The 20,194-nt window shown below is 43.0% G+C and overlaps 1 protein-coding gene across 5 annotated transcripts in view; it reads left to right on the forward strand.

The window, feature by feature from the left end:
- The window catches only part of AFF1 (AF4/FMR2 family member 1), a 202,261-nt gene that overhangs the window by 53,153 nt on the left and 128,914 nt on the right, over positions 1 to 20,194 (forward strand). The window contains exon 1 of one of the 5 annotated variants that reach the window (XM_035725786.1): positions 17,627 to 18,098. The exons of the other annotated variants lie outside the window; for them this stretch is intronic. Coding sequence (XP_035581679.1) covers positions 18,082 to 18,098 — 17 coding nt within the window. The 5' untranslated portion in view covers positions 17,627 to 18,081. Of the gene's footprint in view, positions 1 to 17,626; positions 18,099 to 20,194 lie in introns of those variants that run through there. 5 annotated transcript variants of the gene reach the window in all.

Below are 20,194 nucleotides of genomic sequence, written 5' to 3' on the forward strand. Positions count from 1 at the left end.
TGTCCCTGGGGTTCAGGTGTAGGAAGCGGTCTCGCAGCTGCCGGGAGCCCAGTTCCTCACAGTCTTCGGTTTCAGGCATTATCCGTCAGCTGCGTTATCTTTTGGCTGCCTTAACACTCGAACGAGTGCACATCCCCCCCACCCCGCCAATCCTCTCCCACCTCGTGACTTGATATACCAGAGAGCTAGGAGCTTGGGGGAGAGCATGAAGGTTAAGATAGCAGAGGAGGCTTCTTAGAAGAGCTGCATTGGCTGGGATTTGAGGAATGGTAGGGGGTCTCCAGCTGGAGAAGGGGGAAGGAGCATTCCAACGAAGAAAATACTCTTGTGCAAAGATGGCTGGCATGAGAGGCATCTGGCTGGAGGGTGTTTGTGGCGATAAGCAGAGGAAGCAGTGGAGGGGGTTGGCAGATGAGAAGGGCTGCTGAAGTTTGACCCAACAAGGATGGGTGTTGGATGTCCCCGTAAGAAGTATGGTCTTCATCCTGGAGGCCACAGGCAATGCGAATTTTATCTTTTTTCTCCACAAAGAGAGTAACATCTGATGTGTATTTTAGGAATGATATATTCTGGCAGTAGTGTTGAAGGCTAAGTGGGGAGAGAAGGTTGGCAAGAGAAAGAATTCTTAAGCTATTGAAAAAGCACGATGATGTATGAGAAAGAATCTGAACTAAGAGAATGGTAGGGGTTCTAGAAGACCTTGTGATTATTTTTAATTTCCAAAAGGAATTAGATGACGGAAGTGTCAGCTGGGAAGAGGTACAAGATTGACTCTAAATAGAATTTGGTACGTTAAGGATGCATTCTATTAGCCCTAGAGCAGTGGTTTCTAAACTTTCTTGTACAACAGAATCACCTGGACAAGGTTGTCAAAATTCCAGTTGTTGGGCCCCACCCACATTTCTCATTCTGCAGGTTTGGGTGGGGCCTGAAAATTTGCAAAAGAATGCAGGAAAGGAGCAACAGGAATCTGGAGGGAAAATGAAAGAGATAACAAGTTGGTAGAACTTAAACCCAACAACATCATTAAAATAAGTGATTGAACATTTCAATTACAAGCAAAGATCCAGCAGACTGGGCTTTGCCCAACACAATACCCTTACAGTAGATGGATATTATTTTATTTTAGATGCATTTTAAATATAAAACCATGCATAGGTATAAGGGAAAAGGATAGAATAAGAAATACCCTCACAATATATGTTAAGAAAAAAAGAAGATAGCAGGAGGGGAAGAATGAAGGGGAGTAAATCGGAGGGGGAGACGAACCATGAGAGACGATGGACTCTGAGAAACACACTGAGGGTTCTAGAGGGGAGGGGGGTGAGGGGGATGGGTTAGCCTGGTGATGGGTATTAAAGAGGGCACGTTCTGCGTGGAGCACTGGGTGTTATGCACAAACAATGAATCATGGAACACTATATCAAAAACTAATGATGTAATGTATGGTGATTAACATAACAATAAAAATTTTAAGAAGAGAAAAAGAAATACCCTCAAACAGTAAGCAAAAGAAAGCTGGACAGCTACATTAGGATCAAGAGGGCAGAAGTAGAACCAATGGATGACGGCTGCTAGGAAGCCAATTTTAGGTCTGTGGAGCACAACTTTCTGGTCCCATCACTGACCAGCAGTGGGAGGGGCTGCTTTTTAATTACAACAGATGTCCCTGGAGATTGGCAAACAAGACTAGGTAGAGAAAGAGCATTCTTGCGTAGAGATGTGGATTAGATGACCTTGGTCTCCTTTCTGGAACTAAGATTTGATTATAGTTTATTTTGTAAAAATTTATTTATTTGAAAGAGAGGGAGCTCATGAGAGAGAGAGCACAAGCAAGGGGAGCAGCAGAGGGAGAGGGAGAAGCAGGCTTCCTGCTGAGCAGGGAGCCCGATGCGGGACTCGATCCCGGGACTCCAGGACCATGACCTGAGCCGAAGGCAGACGCTTAACAACTGAGCCACCCAGGCGCCCCAATCTTTTTTTTTTTTTCAAGATTTTATTTATCTATTAGACAGAGAGAGACACAGCGAGAGAGGGAACACAAGCAGAGGGAGTGGGAGAGGGAGAAGCAGGCTTCCCGTGGAGCAGGGAGCCCGATGCGGGGCTTTATCCCAGGACCCTGAGATCATGACCTGATCTGAAGGCAGACGCTTAACAACTGAGCCACCCAGGCGCCCCCTCTGCCTTTTTTCTTTCTTTCTTTTTTTAAAGGTGTCACTACTCTACTTCACATACCACACTCACTGGTTTTTGCTAGTCAAAAATTTAAGGAAGCAGGTGTTAAGATGTTTATTGCTGTTCATTGCAGTTAAACACATTATAAAGATGACATTTTTTAGTTTTATGTTACTCATGTCCCTCCTGATCTGCTAATTGGAAGCCTTTTTTAAATTATGCCTTCTGCTTTTATTCCCGGGAATGGAACAGCTCTAGCCTTCCTCTCTCAGTTCTTTCCCATCCCTTTGGGGAGGGAGACATTGTCTCCTTTATAGAGAAAGCGCCGTTTGCAGACTCAAGCAGCAGCTCAGGCTGAATGATAGGTGTCTCTTGGCTTCTCCAGGGTGATACACTTTCCACTAAGTGAATGATCCATTTTGGACAGCCTTCCAAGTGCCTTTTCATACCTAGGATCATGTTTCTGGGCAGCTGGGAAGAATGAACTTGGAGTTGTGGAGAGAGGTTTGGGCTGAAGGTTACACTTTTGGAGAGTCATTGATGATATTTTCCAAGACTACATACAGAGACTGAGAGTTAAGTGAAGTTTTCTAATGTCTTATAATGAATTCTGGTTGTGTGAGCAGAAAGAATTATGAGTTCCTCCCCAAATAGAGTGGCATCCTAAAAGTCTACAGAGGAGAGCTTCAAGGAAGGTGGTCCCTGGCATTACAAATGAAGCCAACTGCTCTTCATTTAGGAAGTTTGGCTGGGATGGCAGGAGATCGGGTGATAGTTTTTTTGTTTTTTTTTAAGATGTATTTAGTGAGAGCTCGAGCGGGGTGGGGGGGCAAAGGGGGAGAGGGCAAAAGAGGGGGAGAGAAGGAGACTCCCAGCTGAGCGGAGAGCCTCATGTGAGGCCTGATGCGGGGCTCCATCTCATGACCTGAGATCATGACCCGAACTGAAACCAAGAGTCAGATGCTTAACCGACTGAGCCACCCAGGCGCCCCAGGTGATAGCTTTTGAGAAGAGGAGACTGATATGTGGGAGAAATGGCTGATTCTAGAACGGAGGCAGAGAAAAGTAGATGAGCCTGGAGCATCTTGTAGGACCAGAAGGTAAGGAGGTGCTCAAAAGACAAAAGGATGGGAAGCAAATCAAAGGGACAAAGAGCTAACCTGAGAGCACCCAATGGCCAGGGCTGGAACAATTTGATGAATAAAATAAATCATGTAGCACTGAATTATGACCCAAAGGATAACATAATCATGAGCCCATACTGATATAAAAGAAGTGATTATATAAGTTAATAAATGGAGAAGAAGCATATCTTTCCCACAGAGGAATTCCAGATAGGGTGTATAGATACCACCACACTCTATAGGAGGTGGAGTGTAATTCCCTCCTTCCCTTGAAGGGAAAACATCAAATAAACCCAGATTGGTGGAGGAGGGGAGGGAGACATTCCACAGCACACCTGGCCTGAACTCCTCAAAGCTGTGAAGGTCACGAAAAGCCAGGAAAAATGGAGATACTGTCACAGAGTGCAGTGTGTGATACCCTGGATTGGCTTTTGGAACAGAAAGAGAACATTAATGGAAAAACTGAATTCAAAACGAAGTCTGGAGTTCAAAGTAATATACCAGTGTGGATTTCTCAATTTTGGCAAATGATAAATAGAGCTATAAGATGTGAAAATGGGGAAACTGACTGGGGAGGTATATGGGAATTCTTTGCCACTTTTCCGTAAACCTAAAATTATTCTAAAATAAAAAATGGGGGGGGGCGGCGCCTCAGTTGGTTAAGCAACTGCCTTCGGCTCAGGTCATGATCCTGGAGTCCCTGGATCCAGTCCTGCATCGGGCTCCCTGCTCGGCAGGGAGTCTGCTTTGCCCTCTGACCCTCCCCCCTCTCATGTGCTCTCTCTCGCTCTCAAATAAATAAATAAATAAATAAATAAATAAATAAAATCTTAAAAAAAAAATTTTTTTTAGGGCGCCTGTGTGGCTCAGTCAGTTAAGCGTCTGCCTTCTGCTCAGGTCATGATCCCAGGGTCCTGGGATCGAGTCCCACATTTGGCTCCCTGCTCAGCAGGGAGTCTGCTTCTCCCTCTGCCCCTCACCCTGCTCATGATCTCTCTCTCTCAATAAATAAAGTCCAAAAAAAATTTTTTTTAAAGCGGTGTGTGTGTGTGGGGGGGTGTTTGTGTGTTTGTATTGGGGTGGGGTTTTGGAAATTTAAGCTTGTGTGCAGGCTGTGAATAAGTCATTGGTATGGAAGGGCAGGCGTCCTGGGGACGGTGAGGGGGAATGCTCTAACAATGCACAAACAGAAGGAGACATGGAAAAGTGTAAAGCAGAAGTAGAGAAAAAGACATTCATTCAGTCAAGAGTGAGCTGAAGCTGGGCAGTAGTCCTAAACGTTTTTGCTTGTGTACGGCCCCCCACCCGGACAGAATGTTGGAAAAACGGCAAGTCTTCATTGTGAAACCTATGAGAGAAAATCTTCCCCCTCATTTTGTAGTTCTGTATAGCTAGATAGAGAAGGCTTGGGCCTTGCTACAGGTTGGTTCCTGTAGTGAGGTTCCTTTAATGAGGAATCCCCCTTGAATATTTCTTGATTTGAGCTCAGGGATTCTCCCACATAGACCTGTTCCTTTGGGGCCTCAGAGTTGTTTACACCCTGGAGCAGTGTGCCCTTGATTTGGAGAGAGTGAGAGGCCTGCTTCTCTTGTTCAGGTAGGGAAAGGCAAGTGGGAGGTGAAAGGAAAGCCTGAAGAGGGAAGTTAGGGACCTTGGAAAGAGATTTACGTAAAACCTTTGCCCTCATACCTCTTGTGAATTTCCTTGGACCCCCGAGTTTGAAGACTACTGTAGTAGAGGACCTGAGAAATGTGGAGTAAAGCTTTGGAATAGTGCCTGGGGAAGAAGACGGTTTTCTCAAGACCAGTGAGGGGAGGACTACTTTGTGTTGAGGTCATAGCTGAAGGGGAAGTCAGTTAATTTCCAGGGATGCTTATGATACTGTTTTCCCTGCTAGTTCTGCCCTCCTCGGACTGCTCATCTTTTTTCTCCTCCTTTGCCTCTTCTCCCTTTTCCTGTCTACTTTATTTGAAATCTTCCAGTGGCAACCTTGAGTGGTCTTCTTTTCATGAAGTGAGTTTTGCAATGTCCTCATTAAAACAACATTTCCATTGAAATGAAGTAGCAGTTCATAGGAGATTTGACCTATGTAACTTTTAGACCCAAAATGCTATTAAAGAGTAGAATCATTGGATGACTATTGTGGACCAAATGCATAGTACATTGAATGAGGCATTTTACAGTTTGGATTAAGGCAACCTGTGTAACCTCCCCCCCACCTTAATTTCAACTGAGGTATGTTAGATTTTGCATTCTAAGTTTTTTAAAAAATTAACATATATATATATATATATATATATACTATATATATTTCTAAAGATATGCCTGTATATTTTGCCAAATAGATAATGGAGCACTGGAAAGATGATTCTATTTTCACTCTTGGATAACAATATCTAGTACATATTTGTGATTGTACTTACAGTGTATTACACATGCCATATGTTGTTGCCACTACATGTGTTCAAGTGTCATTTATAAAGGACATTAACTTAAAGAGCCAATAAGAAGATAGCCTTGTGATTCAATAACATAGTTTGGATTATAAAATAGTCTGTCCCACTCACCTTATAAATTCCATCCTATGTATTAAATTGTGTACCTTTTGGTTTTAGCATACTTGGTCACTGTAGGATTAATTCAGAAAATGTAGACTGATTAGCATATTCTCATTGTACAGAGAAACTTCTTATTTTGTTGTATAGATGATGTTTTGGTGTCAACTAACATCTTTTTATTTTCATTAGCAATTCTTCACTGCACTGGGCAATTAATAAGATAGCTCCAAGTTTTTAAAGGGGCAGTGAAGATTGACAGGTGATCTTACCTCTTAACTTGTAAGCTAAGTTGGGTCTATGAGCTGGTCCAGTTTGAGCATATTTCAGGGCTCAGCAGTTCTTCACCTGAAGTCTACAAAACCTCAGGGGGCTCCCGTGGTGGGTGCCAGGGAGATCATGAACACATCAAAGTATAACAGATGTATGCATGGGGCTTTCTCCTCAAATTTCATCCAAAATCCAAAGAATTTCGTGCCCCTCTACGCCCCCAAAGGTTAAAAATGTCCTCTTTGTTCAGTTTCATTACTGAACAAGTCTGTGGTTAGGACACTGGTGTTTTCAGAGTGCTTGGAAACAGTAACACGCATGTTGGTATTGCAGTACTTCAGCCCCAGACAGTATCTGATTCCCGAACATTGCTCTTGCACTTTCCTCTAGTATTTTTAGATCTGTTACAAGTCCAGTATAATCCTGCTTCAGTTTTAAATTACCCTCACTAATTTACAAACAATTTTGACAGCCTGGGTTATCTCAAGGTGTAATCATGATCTGGTGATTCCCTTTTTCCTTTTGGGTAACGGTTTGCTGTATTCTTTCATTTCTTCACAGTTAAATAGTGCCAGAATAATTAACACATTTCACAGAGGAAACATGTAATTTTAATATTACTGACGTTACATTTCTAGCCTGTGGTAAATGGAGACTCTGTGAGTAAATGCTCTTATGAAATACTGTTTCATCTTACTTAGATGTCTGATACCAATTTGTTTAAAGTACAGATGATCCTAGTTAGTATTGAGAAGAACAAGAGAAAAACTGGGGGAAATGGCAAGCAGAAAATTCTTAGGAGTAGACTTTTTTCCTGAATTTATACTTTGTTTCCTTGAAGGTTTATCACTTTACTATGAATATATGCATGCAGTTATATTTTATTGTTTGATAGAGGTCTCTGACAGTGAAGATATATGCGGTCCAACTGTGATCCATAAAATGATTCAGGGATTATAAACCAATAGTGAATCAAAAAGCTCTTAACATTCATTTCTAAATATGCTTGATCTAGGGAAGTTGTTCTCACTTAGAAGCAGACAAGTATTACCTGGAGAATGTGCTGAAATGCACATCCCTGGGACCTCAACCCACAAGGACTTTGATTCAGTAGTTCTAGACTCCACTGTTTTGTTTTTTTTTTTTAAAGATTTTATTTATTTACTTGACAGAGAGAGAGACAGCGAGAGAGGGAACACAAGCAGGAGGAGTGGGAGAGGGAGAAGCAGGCTTCCCGTGGAGCAGGGAGCCCGATGCGGGGCTCGATCCCAGGACCCCAGGATCATGACCTGAGCTGAAGGCAGACACTTAATGACTGAGCCACCCAGGCACCTCTCCACTGTGTTTTTAACACAAGTCCCAGGTGATCTGACCATATTTTTTCAAAGCTGATGTAGGTGCTAAGGGACTAGTTCTAAGAATATTACCTGTAATGCAAGAGAAGCTATGATGAGTATGGAGAGGTGAGGGGGACATGAAAGTATTAGCAAATGACATGGAAAAGTTTGTGCCCCACAATTATATTAAGAACCCCAAAGAGTTTTATTTTATTTTATTGTTTTTTAAAGATTTTATTTATTTATTTGAGAGAGAGAGAATGACAGCTAGCACGAGAGGGAAGAGGGTCAGAGGGAGAAGCAGACTCCAGGATCATGACCTGAGCTGAAGGCAGTCGCTTAACCAACTGAGCCACCCAGGCGCCCAAGAACCCCAAAGAGTTTTATATATATGGGTTTTATCTATTGATACTTACTGTATTAAAAATTAAAATTGAGGGGAGCCTGGGTGGCTCAGTCAGTTAGGCATGTACCTTTGGTTCAGGTCATTATCGCAGGGTCCCGGGATCAAGTCCTGCATCGGTCTCCTTGCTCAGTGGGGAGCCTGCTTCTCCCTCTGTCTGCCGCTCCCCCTGCTTGTGCTCACTCTCTCTCTCTGACAAATAAATCAAATATTTTATTAAGAAAATTAAAATTGAGGGGTGCCCTCGTGGCTCAGTTGTTAAGCGTCTGCCTTCGGCTCAGTTCATGATCCCGGGGTCCTGGGATCAAGCCCCGCATTGGGCTCCCTGCTCAGTGGGGAGCCTGCTTCTCCCTCTCCCACTCCCCCTGCTTGTGTTCCCTCTCTTGCTGTGTCTCTCTCTGTCAAATAAATAAATAAAATCTTTAAAAAAAATTAAAATTGAGATATTTAAAATAATAAACCCATTATTTAAATACTTTCTTACTAAAAAAAAACTATTTCCAAAATAAAATAAATTAATAACAGTTATGGCATTATTTTACATTTATACAAATCTCTTTATTATTAACACAATAGAAAGTTAATACAAGTGAAGGCAGCTGGGTTCTTATATATGCTTCTGTATTCAATCTGCTGCAATGTTTTTTTGGTTGAAATCTATGAAGAAGATCCAGCCTTACACAGAAAAGGGGGGCAGTATTTTCATCCCTCCTTTGATATTATACCAAAACTCTACAAGTCATATTTTCTTAAAGCTTAGTTGCAGTGGAATCTGAAATCCTGTCACTGAGGTGTTTTGTTTTGTTTTTTTACTGTGTTACATTAGAATCCATTGATCTGTCTTATACTTTCCGTGAATCTTCTGCCCATGCATGACTTTGTACCAAATAGAAGATATTGGTCACGAAGTTATGCAGATCTTCTAAAATCACATTTATTTCCCTCATCTTGTTTACTGGAGCCCAGGAGTGCAAGAACACCTGATGGGGAGGGGCCCAAACAGACCAGGTTCTGCCACTTGCCACTAAAAATATCTAAAGGCCGAGAGACCAGTGGTGGTGAAACAAGAAAGGAATTTCAGTGAGGTCAGCAGTGGGAATACAGAAGACTAATATCCTAAGAATGTCTCCAAGGTGCTGAGAATACGTCTAAGTTTATACGGGGAAACCGCAGAACAAAGATCAGTAGGTACCTGCTGCAGCAGCAAAGGTCTGCTTGACTGTTGTCTTGGGGTCAATCATGTGGGGTCTTGCTGGTGCCAGGGGAGTAGTTTATTGCTTGAGGGGGTAATTTTGGTTTCCATCATGGGATGTTTTGCCCGCTGGGTTTTTGCCTGAGTTAACAGATAAGCTGGAGGGGAAAACAAGGCCATTAAGAGGAAAAGGTTGAAGGCAAAATGGAGTCCAGCCAGGGCAATGCCTGGGTCCTCCTTGAAATCCTCACTGTCACGCCATCATTCCATTTCATTGGAAGGGGGAGGGACGACAGTCATAACTACTTCCTGCAGACCAGGGATAATGTAGGAATTCTGGAATGGAAGATTTTGACAGGTTAGGAGAATTTTGTTTCTTGTGTTCCCGCTGAGGAGGACAGCAAGGGCATCTCCGAGCTAGTACAAGCGTGGGCTTCTGTGTGACAAATACAAAGTCAAACAACAACCAAAGAGAAGAACAAGAAATATAGCAATGCTTAACAGGGCATATTTCCGTTTAAAAGGAATCAAATTTAGTCAACTGCTGAAAGGATCTAGAACTAGGGCATCCCTAGCAGTTACGTGTTTTTAAATCTTTCACGGCTTCCATTAACATTTTTTTGAGTAATTTGGAATAGAGACATAACATTCTATTTTAAGGAGAGGACAGGTTCCCCTTTGGGCTGCAGTCAAAATGTCAAGGATTGTCCAGTTTTGAAGGGCTACCTTTTGCATTTGTGTGGTTTCATCATTTAGGAGAGTGACTACGTGCTGCGTTTGCATAAAGGTGGCTATTGTATGTTCGGCTAAAGCCCCCCACATCGATAGAGGCAGTTCCTGGGACAAATATGGCTAAGGGATAAAACCATCAAGAAGCCCTCTTTGCCTGATGTTGAGCTTTAACAATATCCTAGTTATGAGAAATCACTGGGATTTAACTTTAATTTAATCAGTGGAAGATAACTTATCCCCAAGTGCATCAGCTAATCCAGTCATAAGGAAGGTAAAGCCATCCATTATTTTCCACAAGTCTGTAGCTAACCCCATAGAGTGGGGTACACTTGGCTTGTAAGGAGCAATTTTTGCCCTCCCAGCCACACGGAATCCGTCAAGGTGATAGTTGAGTTACACAATTGTCAGGAAGTCAATACCATTGCCTGAGATGATCTCTGAATACTATCTAGCTTTTTATTACATAGGGGGGCAGCTTTACTCCATTGGACTTGCTCAGCAGTTAGCTACTCAGTTCGCCATGTAATTCATTTCCCACACGCGGGGTGAGGGTAGTGGGGGGGTGGTGGTGGTTTTTAATCTGTTCTTTTACTAAGGCAAACACATGTTGATGAGCTGCAACTTCCCACCAGGGGTAACAAAGTATAACCAAAGAAATATTCACTTCCATCTCATATTTCCCCAGGGAGGTCCTATGTGACCTGGGTGAATAATTTGAGAGAGCTAGTCTGATGGGCAACCTCAGATTTAATGTGGACTGAGAAGGGAGTGGTAAGAACTCCTAACGAGCAAGTGCCTCCCATTGTCCAGCTGTTCAGTCATATGCCCATGGGTCCTTTTATTATCCCCACAGAGTAACAGGCTTGAAGATTGTCTATACATGAGTTATTGTGACAATTTCTCTGAAGTTTACCTCAAGCTGTGTAGGTTAGGTGAACAACAAACCTTTAAAGACAATCAAAACTAGAATCTAACATCCATAAAAGTGTGTTATTGAGACATAATTTTTCTCTCTAAAATCACCCTCATTTCCAACAAAGATAGCCAAATTAAGACTACTTTGTAAAAAAGTCCAGTTTTAACAAACTTGGCCTAATTATTTACATAAGCACAGGAAGAAAAGTAATTGGCCATATAAGGTCTTTTAAATCTGCTTTGCTGGAACTTTTTTTTTTTTTTGACAGAGAGAGAGAGAGCACAAGCAGGGGGAGCAGCAGAGGGAGAGGGAGAAACAGGCTCCCCACTGGGCAAGGAACCCGATGTGGGGCTCGATCCTGGGACCCTGGGATCATAACCTGAGCTGAAGGCAGATGCTCAACTGATTGAGCCACCCAGGCGCCCTTTGCTGGAATTTTTTTATAAGGAATTTCAGATTGAACTTTTAATAGCCTCTCAGGGCGAGAAGTCAAGCCAAATACTTGCCATCAGATCCTACTGCACCTGTAGATTTGAGTGAATTCCTCTCTTCTTGAGGTTCCCCAAGTATAAGTTTCCTGCATCTGCCAGGAAGTGACCTTCTTGACTCACTTGGTAAGGCTGCTGGGAACTCTGTAAGCAAAGTATTGGGGAATATCTCCAAGGGGATCTATTGGCTCCATAAAATCAATTTCAGTTCCTTAAAGCTGTGTGGTCATATCTGAGTCTATGTATGTCTCTCTCAAATATGACATTCCACTCGAAGCCTTGGTAATATAACCAGTGTTTCCAATGGTGTTCTGTTATAAGGAGAACAGATTCTTATTGAACTTATGTAAACAATTATAATTGTTACAAGAGAAAGAATACTCACTGAGAGTTTCTGAATTCTAGAGGGTTCAGATAGGGAGAAAAGATTAATGTTTCCATTTGCTCACCAAGGACTATTTTATCATATTTCTGTAAGTCATAGATATTTTAAGAGAAAAAATGTCCTTAAATCTGGAAGGGAAAAAAAAATCTGGAAGAGCAAACATTAGAGAACCAGCAGTGTTTCAAAGGAGAGTCATAAAAACTGTAATCATCTTCCTCAATTCATTCACTTCCTTGTTATCAAATCTTGTTCTGTTTGAATGCAATGTTTCCATTAGTTTTGGAAATTCTTACGCAGTTTAGTTTTGTCATCTTAAGGATATCGGAAACCTGTATTTGTCAGAAGTCCTTTTCATGAACTTCCTTTAAGATGAAACACATTTTGGGAGAGCATCAAATACAGTAACTGTAAATGACAAAAGACTCAAAGATGGACCTGGTTAAAGATCTGATGAGAGTTCATTATAATTTTAGCAGCTGACAAGGAGATCCAGTTCTGTGACACATGGCATTTCAATAAGTAGAATGTCAAGTGATGACCTTATACCAGGACATATTAAAACTTTAAGAATTTCATATAATTTCTAGGACAGAGGGACACCTGGGTGGCTTAGTCAGTTAAGCATCTGCCTTCGGCTCAGGTCATGATCCTGGCGCCCGGGAATCAGGAATCTTATCGGCATTGGCGGCATCGGCATCAGGGCTCCTGCTCATTCTCTTTCTCTCTCTCTCTTTCACTGTCTCTCTCAAATAAATAAATAAAATCTTAAACAAAATTTTCTAGGAGAGTTATAGCATTTGCCCATGCAATATAACCTAAGAAGGTTTATCATCATTTGTTTGACAATGCTTCCCATGTAACTTAACATACCAAATAAAACAAGCCTAATTAGTCCAAAAGACTTCATTTAGAATTTGAATTTTGGGGAAGTTTTGTTAAAAACCTCAGGTTTTTTTAATTTATTTTTTTAAAAACCTCAGGTTTTAAAGCAACATGCCTAGATAGAATTAAAAATCATTATAAAACATAACATTTAATAATCTAACCAAAGTGGCAATACGAGATTCTACAGAAGGTTACATAGTTGCTAGCAAAACTTAGCTCCTTTAATAATGAGAAGTTTTAACCTTCTTAAGTAATCAAAGACCTGATAAAGACAAAATGTAGAAAGTTTGGTTTTCTGGGCAGATAAAAGAAACTTTATAATTTCTTATCAAGAGTAGACCAATAATCTAAGAAAACATTGTCATTTTAACAGAAAGAAAAAAACCCCCAAATTCCAGTCTTATACCAGTGTTCTTCTAAAATTCATTCATTCCAATCTTAGTCCTGAACATGCACAGAACTGTTTTCCAGAGATTCCCCTTCACAAGCCTTCCACAGGGGTTTCGTTTTTGTTTTTGTTTTTTAGATTCATATTTTATCCTAAGTTTTCTCTCTCTAACCAGTCTCATTCTGGGACAAAATTACTTTCTTTTTCCTCAACAAAAATGTACTCCCATTCTCCTAACCTTTCTTACCAAAAACACATCTTACTTTCCCTACATAGAGAGTGGCTCTCCTTATCATGTCTAGCAGTCTTAATTATATGTACAGAATTCTGACTCTTAGAAATCTTAGTCTCCAGTGAAAACTTTAGTAACCGACTGTGAACTGTTAGAGGTTGGCAAATTTATGAATATATTTCATAATTTTTAGGAACGTGTTTTTTCACAGTACAACTTTCATTGAAGCATAAAATATGTTTACTAGTAGACCCAACTATCTTTAGTTTCTTTGTAATAAGAAGCCAAGGGCAGATAAACCTGTGTCTAGTAATTAATGTTTCAGTATTTTATTTTATTTGGAAAAGACTTGCATATACAATGAGTTCAAACCAATTTGTTATTTAACTAACAGAATTTCAAAGTTAGGTTACCAAAGATTTTGAAAGCTATTTAAAAGTTTACTTATAGGGGCACCTGGATGGCTCAGTTGGTTAAACGTCTGACTCTTGATCTCAGCTCAGGTCATGATCTCAGGCCCCATGGCTGCCTCCGGGCTCAGTGGGGGATTCTTTCGCTCTCCCTCTGCACTCCCCCCCCCCCATTCTTGAGTGCACTCTCGCTCTCTCTCTTTCTCAAATAAATCTTACCAAAAAAAGTTTACCTATAAACCTTTTTAAAAATCTACTTGCTTTTAACAATTACCCATGAAAACTTCATGAGAGAGACTAAATTAGCCATCACTTTGAGTCATCTTTTTGCTGACAAATTGCAACAGAGATAACATGAGCTTATTTGACCTTTAATAAACCTTGGTAGGATGAGTTTTATATTTAATTCTGGTAAGTCTAAAGACATGTCTTTTTTAATTAAACCAACAACTTTGAATTAGCTTTGATACCGGGTATGCTGCACTTGTGTCCACTAAACAGTCCATCACTTTGTTCCCCATTGTGGTTTTTACCTGGGGCTCCTGTGGGGAAATCTGAAGTGGGTGGGTTGAGTCTAGGGGAGCCCCTGGACACCTTCATGCTGATTTGGGAGGTTACTTCAGTTCGAACCTCATATAGAGGGGGCCCAAAAGCTTGGGGTGCTTTGGCACCAGAAGCACCAAGGTTAATGAAGGAGCCACCTGTGCAAGCCAAACCAGTGGTGATATGGGGACAGGAAGGGGTGGGGGAGGTGGTGGCAGAGGTGGCAGGGGTGCCCCCAGCAAGGCTGGAGGTAGATTCAAACTTTGGACTAACATTCCTTTATCTCCCCTGCAAAACAGGCTTTTTTCTCTGGTTGCTTTTTAGCCCTCTGCATCATTTATTCAAAATATGTCCTAATGGACTTTCTTTGGAAACAGAAGTATCTCCCATCTTCCTAGGCAAAAGTTCAGAAAGAACACAGAAGAAACACTAAATGAAGCTCAGAGTCCTTCTGTTAGCATTCATTCTTTCCCAAAAGTCGGGGCTTCACTGGCTGAACCAAACAGCTTCTAGACAAGCTAAGAGAGCCAAATTAAAACCCCCTCTTTGGTGGTGGTCACCGAATGGCTGGAAGAACTCTCAGAGAGCCATTCAGTACCATCTTTCCTCTGAGCTTAACATATACACAGGCCAGGTGGTGAAACAGTAAAATACCGTCTTCTTTTTAGTCATAGGTTCATAGCTAAAAATAGACTAGTCAGCCAATATTCTCCTTAGGGGGCTGTGAGAGGGTATAGAAATAGCACTTCCCATTCTTACACAAACTTCAAGAGATCTTACAAACACATATCCTGACTTCCCTACTTGCCACTCGTCCCTTCTCCTTTTCTAATGGTACCTCTAATGACGAATTCTATAAATTCCTTGTTGCAAATCATATGAACGAGCCATGCAAGGCTCAGAATGGTTCCCAGGAGCTCAGACAACAGGGAACTAGAGAAGGACAGGGTCCAGCGTGCACTATGGAGGAACTTACCAGGAACCAAATCTTTCAGGGCGCACTTACTCCTCAGTTCATTTCTCTGCTTCGCCAAACGTGGCTAAGGCAGTTCGTGCCTATCTGGGGCGAGTGGAAAGGAGTGTCCCCAAAACAAGTTTTGGCAGCTGTCAGGGACTGTTCTCCTCACTTTCCCTGCCTGAGGTCCATAGTGGTTGTCTCCCACCCGTCATAGTCCCTGATTTGGGAAATGAAAGGGTGAGCCCCAAGCGCCCTGCCTCCAGCTGCTCCTTCCGGGGATCCCAAGAGGGCTGGACAAAACGGAAGCACAGCTTCTGGCCGGCTCACCAGAAAGTGTATTACTGGAGCCCAAGGGTACAGGAGCACCTGGCCCCCTGGGGGTGGGGGGCGGCAAACACACCAGGTTCTGCCACTCACTGCTAACAAAATCTAAAGGATTAGAGACCAGGGGTGGTGAAACAAGAAAGGAATTCATTTCAGTGAAGCCAGCACCAGGAAGAAAGTGGGCTAATGTCCTAAGAACTGTCTCCAAGGTGCTGAGAATACGTCTAAGTTTATATAGGGAAAATGCAGAACAAAGATCGGTGGGTACTCCGCAGCTGAGCAGCAAAAGGTCAGGTTGATTTCTTGGGGGTCAATCTTGCAGGGTCTTGCTGGTGTCAGGGCAGCCAGCCCTTGTTTCTTGAGGGCATAGTTTCGGTTTCCATCACTGGATGTTTTGCCCACTGGGTCCCTTGCCTGAGTTAACAGATAAAGCGGGAGGGGGGAAACACAACAATTAAGAAGAATAGATTTGAAGGCAAAATGGAGTCGGTCAAGGCTATGACTGGATCCTCTTCCAATCTCACTGGAAAAAGTCTTTTAATTATTGGGAAGCTATCAAGTTCACAGTGGCAGATGTAAAGTTTTCCAGAATGCTTGAAAGCTCAAATCTTATCATTGGCAATAAATACTGTCAGTTGTTTTCCTTGAGGAAACAGACTCACTTTGTTCATTTTTGAGAAAATGACTGCCAAAAACCCAAGTCGGAAAAACCACAGTTCATTAGTTGTTCTTTCACGTAAAAATGGTAGTCCGTCAAAAACAAAACAAAACAAAACAAAAAAACAGCTGGTTTATCTCGCGACTCAGTTACACACATGCTTTTCTTCCAGATGATTGTACTTCACTCTGCAGCAGAGTGGTTCGTGTGTACTTCTTATTTTGTCACAAAGAACGTCAAAAAGACCTCTGCTCGAGGCCTTGTTGAGATTTAACAAAAGTAGTAATTCCTACTGCTTGCTTCATTAAGGACATTCCTTTTTTTTTTTTTTTAAAGATTTTACTTATTTATTTGAGAGAGAGAGAATGAGAGAGAGCATGAGAGGGAAGGGGGTTAGAGGGAGAAGCAGACTCCCTGCTGAGCAGGGAGCCCGATGCGGGACTCAATCCTGGGACTCCAGGATCATGACCTGAGCCGAAGGCAGTCGCTTAACCAACTGAGCCACCCAGGCGCCCCATTAAGGACATTCTTAAAGGACACTTGTTTTAACTGCTAGTGTGTGGTGGTGGAGAATGCAGTGTCACTAGTTCCATTTGCAGCCACTGCCTTGGTTGGTGCTAAGGCGCTTGCAGTTACCCCACAATTGCTTTTGCACCATTAGTGCAAATGTCAGCACAGTGGAGAAGATAGATCATGTCTTTATGTTCTCTAAAAATAGTTTTGACCTCTGAGAAGTTCTTGGGGACTCCCAGGAGTCCACTAATCAACCACACATAAAGATGCATCGGGCCTTCCTCCCAGCATTGTATTTTTTCTTGTCGGAGGTCAACATGTCTGTATTCCATGGCTTGTTAGTAATACAGTCTGGACTATCTCTTTGTGAGGTGGACAACACTGTAACGGCTGAGGAGTCTCCAGGACAGGCATTCATTAAGAGTTTCCAGTTCGTACAGTGTGCTGCTGGATCCCCTGGAGACATTGTAGCACAGCCTCCCTCCATCTCTGCCCACCTAAGGTTTGTCCTGCTTACCTAATGCCTTCCCTGGTCCTCTTAGTAGGACCCGTTTTCTCGTTTGTACTTCTCACATAGTGTTTACTACATAGTTGGTTTGCATCCTCAGTGATTTTTTAAATGCCAACCCCAAAAGGAGTTACTGTTTACTCTGTAATCTGTATGTTGTGCAAAAAAGGGAAGGGCGTTTTGTAAATGTTTTCTCAGTGTAATGAAATCAAAACTGAAAGCGAACAAAGTAAAACAAGGGTGCGTTAGTTGCACATTTCCTGACGGCAAGCATTTGGAATAATCTAAAGTAGCGAACGTGGTTTGCTGCTGGTGGTTTTATTCCTTGCTCCCTGCAGCCTCTTGGGGCCCAATATTCAACAAATATTCAAATTGGAGCTGGAGTTCTGAGTGGCCGGGTACTGTGTGTTCCCGCGGTGTGTTTGTACATTGTTTAAAACCTGGCAAGACAGCACTAGCCAGGAGCCTGCAGGCGGGGCTCGGCCGCGAGCGAGCGAGCGAGCGAGCAGGGCTGCGCCGGCGCTCGAGCCAGGTGCCCCCGCCCGGCGCAGCCTCCGGCTCGGGCCGGCGGAGCGCCGTGCCCATTTAAGGAGGCGGACCGTACCACCAGAACTTTCTTGACAGGGGGTATTCAGGCGAACTCGGACAACTTTCAGTGAGCCAAAAGACGGTTTCACTTCTCTTATAACGCTGGCCCGAGTTCTAGTGCCGCTCGGTGGGAGCTATGCGCTGGTGGGCTTTGGACGTGGGCTTCTTGGGTTTCCCTTCTGCGAAATCGCCCCGAGGGATCTCACTGGCTCTGAATTCGGACGCGGCGTTCCCCGAGCTGGTCCAAAGTGTGATTCGCCTGCAGAGGCCCCAGTGCCCGGATGTCCATCAGGATTAGTGCGAGCCAATACGGTCGGAGCCCGAGGCTGCGGTGAGGACGCCCGGGCTCGGGAGCAGGTAGTCCCGTAACACCGGGGAGTCGCGTAGGGGAGACCGTCCCCGCCCGGCCCCAGCAAATGGTGAGCGCGGCGCTGGCAGAAGGGCCGCGGGTTGAAGGCTCCGATGGACAGAAGTCCTTGAGCTCTGTAAACTGAATTATGGCAGCCCAGTCAAGGTAAGCCGGGCACCGAGAGAAACTTTTTAAAATGTGTTCGTGGCTAGGGGAATTGAAGGTTGCGGGCAGGGGTGGGGGAGGGAGGGTTGGGGTGCTGCGAGGAAGACCGGCAGGAAGCAGCTTTGTCATTGCTTTCTCATCATTCCCGGTGCTGTGGGTCACTATTTAACGTCAGATTTAAAACAAAAAACAAAAACAAAAAACAGTTGAGAGCATACTGGATAATTTCTGCAGAGTAGAGGGGTTCGGTTAAAGTTAAAAGTTAAATTTCTTCCGTCTTCCAAAATAATTATTTTCGGAGGAATTAAGTTGTTTTAACTTGTTTGCCTTTGCCCGAATTTTAATTTAGTTTCTTTGTGCACCTCCCTTTGGTTCTCCGGATTTGGGGGTGGCGGGGGACTAGTATTTTGATCGGAATTTTAGAAATCACTTAATGTAAAAACAGCTCGCCTTGGAGAAGGTGGTCGAGAATTTGGCTGGGGAGTGATAGAAAATTTTACTGCTGAAATGTATTCCACATAAAACGGCACAGCTTGCGGAGAATCTGCTGAGTAGGCAAAGACCGGGAATGTACCGGGGTTGGTGAGGGGAGAGGATAATGAACTGCAGTTGCTGTCAGAGGAACGCTATTGTAAGAACCTCAAGCTCTGACTTTCCATGGTTGGTTCCTTTTTTTTTTGTAATGAGTGTTAAGGAGTGATGACAAGGCATCAGTGATCATTACACGACTCAGACTTGTGTGTGAGTTCATTTTAGTTGTGACAGCAGTTGGTGCTAAGGGAAACTTGGAGTTATATAAGTTCTTATTTAACTTTTAGTTTTACTAGAAAGCAGTTTGGTGTCACCTATTTAAAGTAATAGGGCTCTTGGAGTTGATATTGATGTAGTACAGTGATTTGGGGATGTCTTAGAAGGCTACATTTCAGGTCTGAAAACCCAGGTGTAGCACTAAAAGAAATAGATGCCCCAATGCTGAAGTTGAAAGTCAAGATTTTTTCCTAAGAGAACTTTCTAGGAAGAGAACCAACTACTCCATGTAGTGCACCATCTGCTTTATATATTTAATCCTCTCAACTCTGTGGTTTATCCCCTGCCCCATGTTCTTGGTTGTTCTAAGAAAGGGGTTCTTAACTTGGGACCAAGTAGCGGGAAAACTTAGATGAGAAGTGGCATCTTTGTTTGCTAACCTCTAATGAAATTTAATTGCCAAGGGGGTCTGTGGAATAAAGCCTTAGATTAAGATACCTTAGTCTAAGAAACTAAATACTATCCAACAGAACTCAATAATATAGACCTGGGATCTGAACTCAGGTGCAAGTGATTTCAATGCCTCAGCTCTTAAACTAAGAATAAAATGAGATAATAGCTAATTGGACACTGCATGCAGTGTGCCAGGCACAGCTGCTTTAATTGGATTATCTCTTTGATCCTTCTCTGTCACTTAAATAGGTAAGTACTTTTATTTTTCCCATTTATGGTTGAGGAAACTGAGGCCCAGCCAGCCTGTTTCTCACCCGAGGTCACATAGGTGGAGCAGTGCCTGACTGGAGCTGCTTAGCAGCATTTTCCTTACTTCCAGACTTCCCCTTCAATCCTGAGGGGAGGTGTGAAAAGGGAACCGCAAAGCCTCATGTAAGTGTACAAAAAGCAATTTCTGCTAAAAGTGGAAAAATCTGAATTATCAGGATGGTAGTTCAACTTGTTAGCAGTTGAAACAGGAGGACTGTATATATTCCGCTCTTCTACCTGGCCTTCAGACATGTCCTTGAACTAGAAACAAAGCCACAGGGCCATGATGGCTGTTGTTTTCTTAGCCTGCATAATAGGAGTTTATCTCACAAGTTGTAAATATTCACTTTCTACAGTTACATCTGGAATGTGGTCTGTGCTCATTTAGACGTGTTTTTTTTTTAAGATTTGAGAGAGAGCAAGAGAGCATGAGCAGGGGGGAGGGGCATGGGGAGAGGGAGGAGCAGACTCCCCGCTGAGCTGGGAGCCCAATGTGATGTGGGGCTCGATCCCAGGAATCTGGGATCTCCATGACCTGAGCCCGAAGGCAGACGCTCAGCCGCTCAGCCACTCAGCCGACTGAGCCA

This window comes from Zalophus californianus, chromosome 2, assembly GCF_009762305.2.
Source record: "Zalophus californianus isolate mZalCal1 chromosome 2, mZalCal1.pri.v2, whole genome shotgun sequence".
NCBI classification, from domain to species: Eukaryota; Metazoa; Chordata; class Mammalia; order Carnivora; family Otariidae; genus Zalophus; species Zalophus californianus.